General features: G+C 43.7%; 1 protein-coding gene across 1 annotated transcript in view; it reads left to right on the top strand.

The window, feature by feature from the left end:
* The first annotated feature begins 455 nt into the window (after nt 1–455).
* The window catches only part of LOC106521653 (uncharacterized), a 3,330-nt gene continuing 2,516 nt past the window's right edge, over nt 456–1,269 (top strand). Inside the window, exon 1 of the mRNA XM_014014302.1 lies at nt 456–1,180. Within this exon, the coding sequence (XP_013869756.1) occupies nt 504–1,180 (677 nt within the window). The 5' untranslated portion in view covers nt 456–503. The remainder of the gene's footprint in view (nt 1,181–1,269) is intronic.

The following is a 1,269-nucleotide window of genomic DNA, read 5'->3' as shown; positions in this document are numbered from 1 at the left end:
GGTTTGTTTGTTTTTTTTTTTGTTTTAAATTAGGGTAACCAGGCCAGGAAATTGTTCAAAAGCAGGGGGTACTGAGGTGGACTGCTACTAGAGTTGTCTGCTTCAGGGTTGTCACCTGCTGGGCACTGCGCCAGATTTCCTGTGCTGGGGTTACGTGTATACATTRATAAAAATGTCTGATAAATTTATAGAGGATTTGCATACTTTCCAGGAAGGTTCTCTGGGTGTGATCTTACATCGTACTTTTCAGATTTACCTGGAAGATGTAGAATCTAAACATGTGAGGACGGAGAAAGATGTTTTTGTGCAGATGTGCAAAATGTTATTAGCTGAAGGTGATTTTTTGCAGTTAGTTAGCAGCACCCACACCTGCAGCCGTCGAGAGGATTGTTTGTAAATTAGAGCGTTCGTGGCAACAGGGCGTCAAAACAGATGAAGTCAAAACAGTTCTACAGGCTAAGATAGCTCCTGAAAAAGAGAGAATTTATAAATATTGGCGACGCATGTTTAGAGTAATGAAAGACGTTCTGACCTCCAGCAAAGAGGGTGAAAACAAGACCTTGACATCTGACAAAGATTTCACAGATACTCAGACGACACATTGTGATGCAGCTGACGAGGTGCGCTCTCATGAAGGCGCTTCTGAGACAAAACAGAATCACCAGGTGGCAGCAGACGTGACTGAGACTGAGCAGAAAAAAGACAAAACTGACAACAGAGGTCCATACAAGGAAGTGGTGACCATGTTAGCGAATGCTGAGAAACAGATGCCTTTGTTTGGTGACGGGGATGACCCAGAGGAGGGCACGAGTAAATCTTCATCACGCAGAACTGGGACCATGATAGTGAAAGATAAATGGCCACAAGATGTTACTTACGCAGTCGTTAAGGGTTTGCTTGAATTATGCCCACAGGAAGATGAACATGGTGTAAGAACTGCAATTAGTAAGTTTGTAAAACCACAAAGGCTCGACAGAAATGAGGGTTTGCAGGATGAGGTGGCAGGCAGAGAGGCCTCAGAATGGTGGGATGATGGGCCACCGCCACCTAGTGGAGGCTTGCAGGGAGATGTGCAGATGCATGTTATGAGACCAGATTCAACAATGCAGGGGAATAGATTACAACATAACAGGCAGACACAGTGGACACAACACAGAGATGACAGGCAGGTTAGGTCAAATACAGTGGTTTGCAAAAGTATTCATACCCCTTGAACTTTTCCATATTTTGTCACATTACAACCACAAACATAAATATATTTCACTGGAA

Source organism: Austrofundulus limnaeus, unplaced genomic scaffold (assembly GCF_001266775.1).
Source record: "Austrofundulus limnaeus strain Quisiro unplaced genomic scaffold, Austrofundulus_limnaeus-1.0 Scaffold114, whole genome shotgun sequence".
NCBI classification, from domain to species: domain Eukaryota; kingdom Metazoa; phylum Chordata; class Actinopteri; order Cyprinodontiformes; family Rivulidae; genus Austrofundulus; species Austrofundulus limnaeus.
This window is presented reverse-complemented; position numbering and strand designations above follow the sequence as displayed.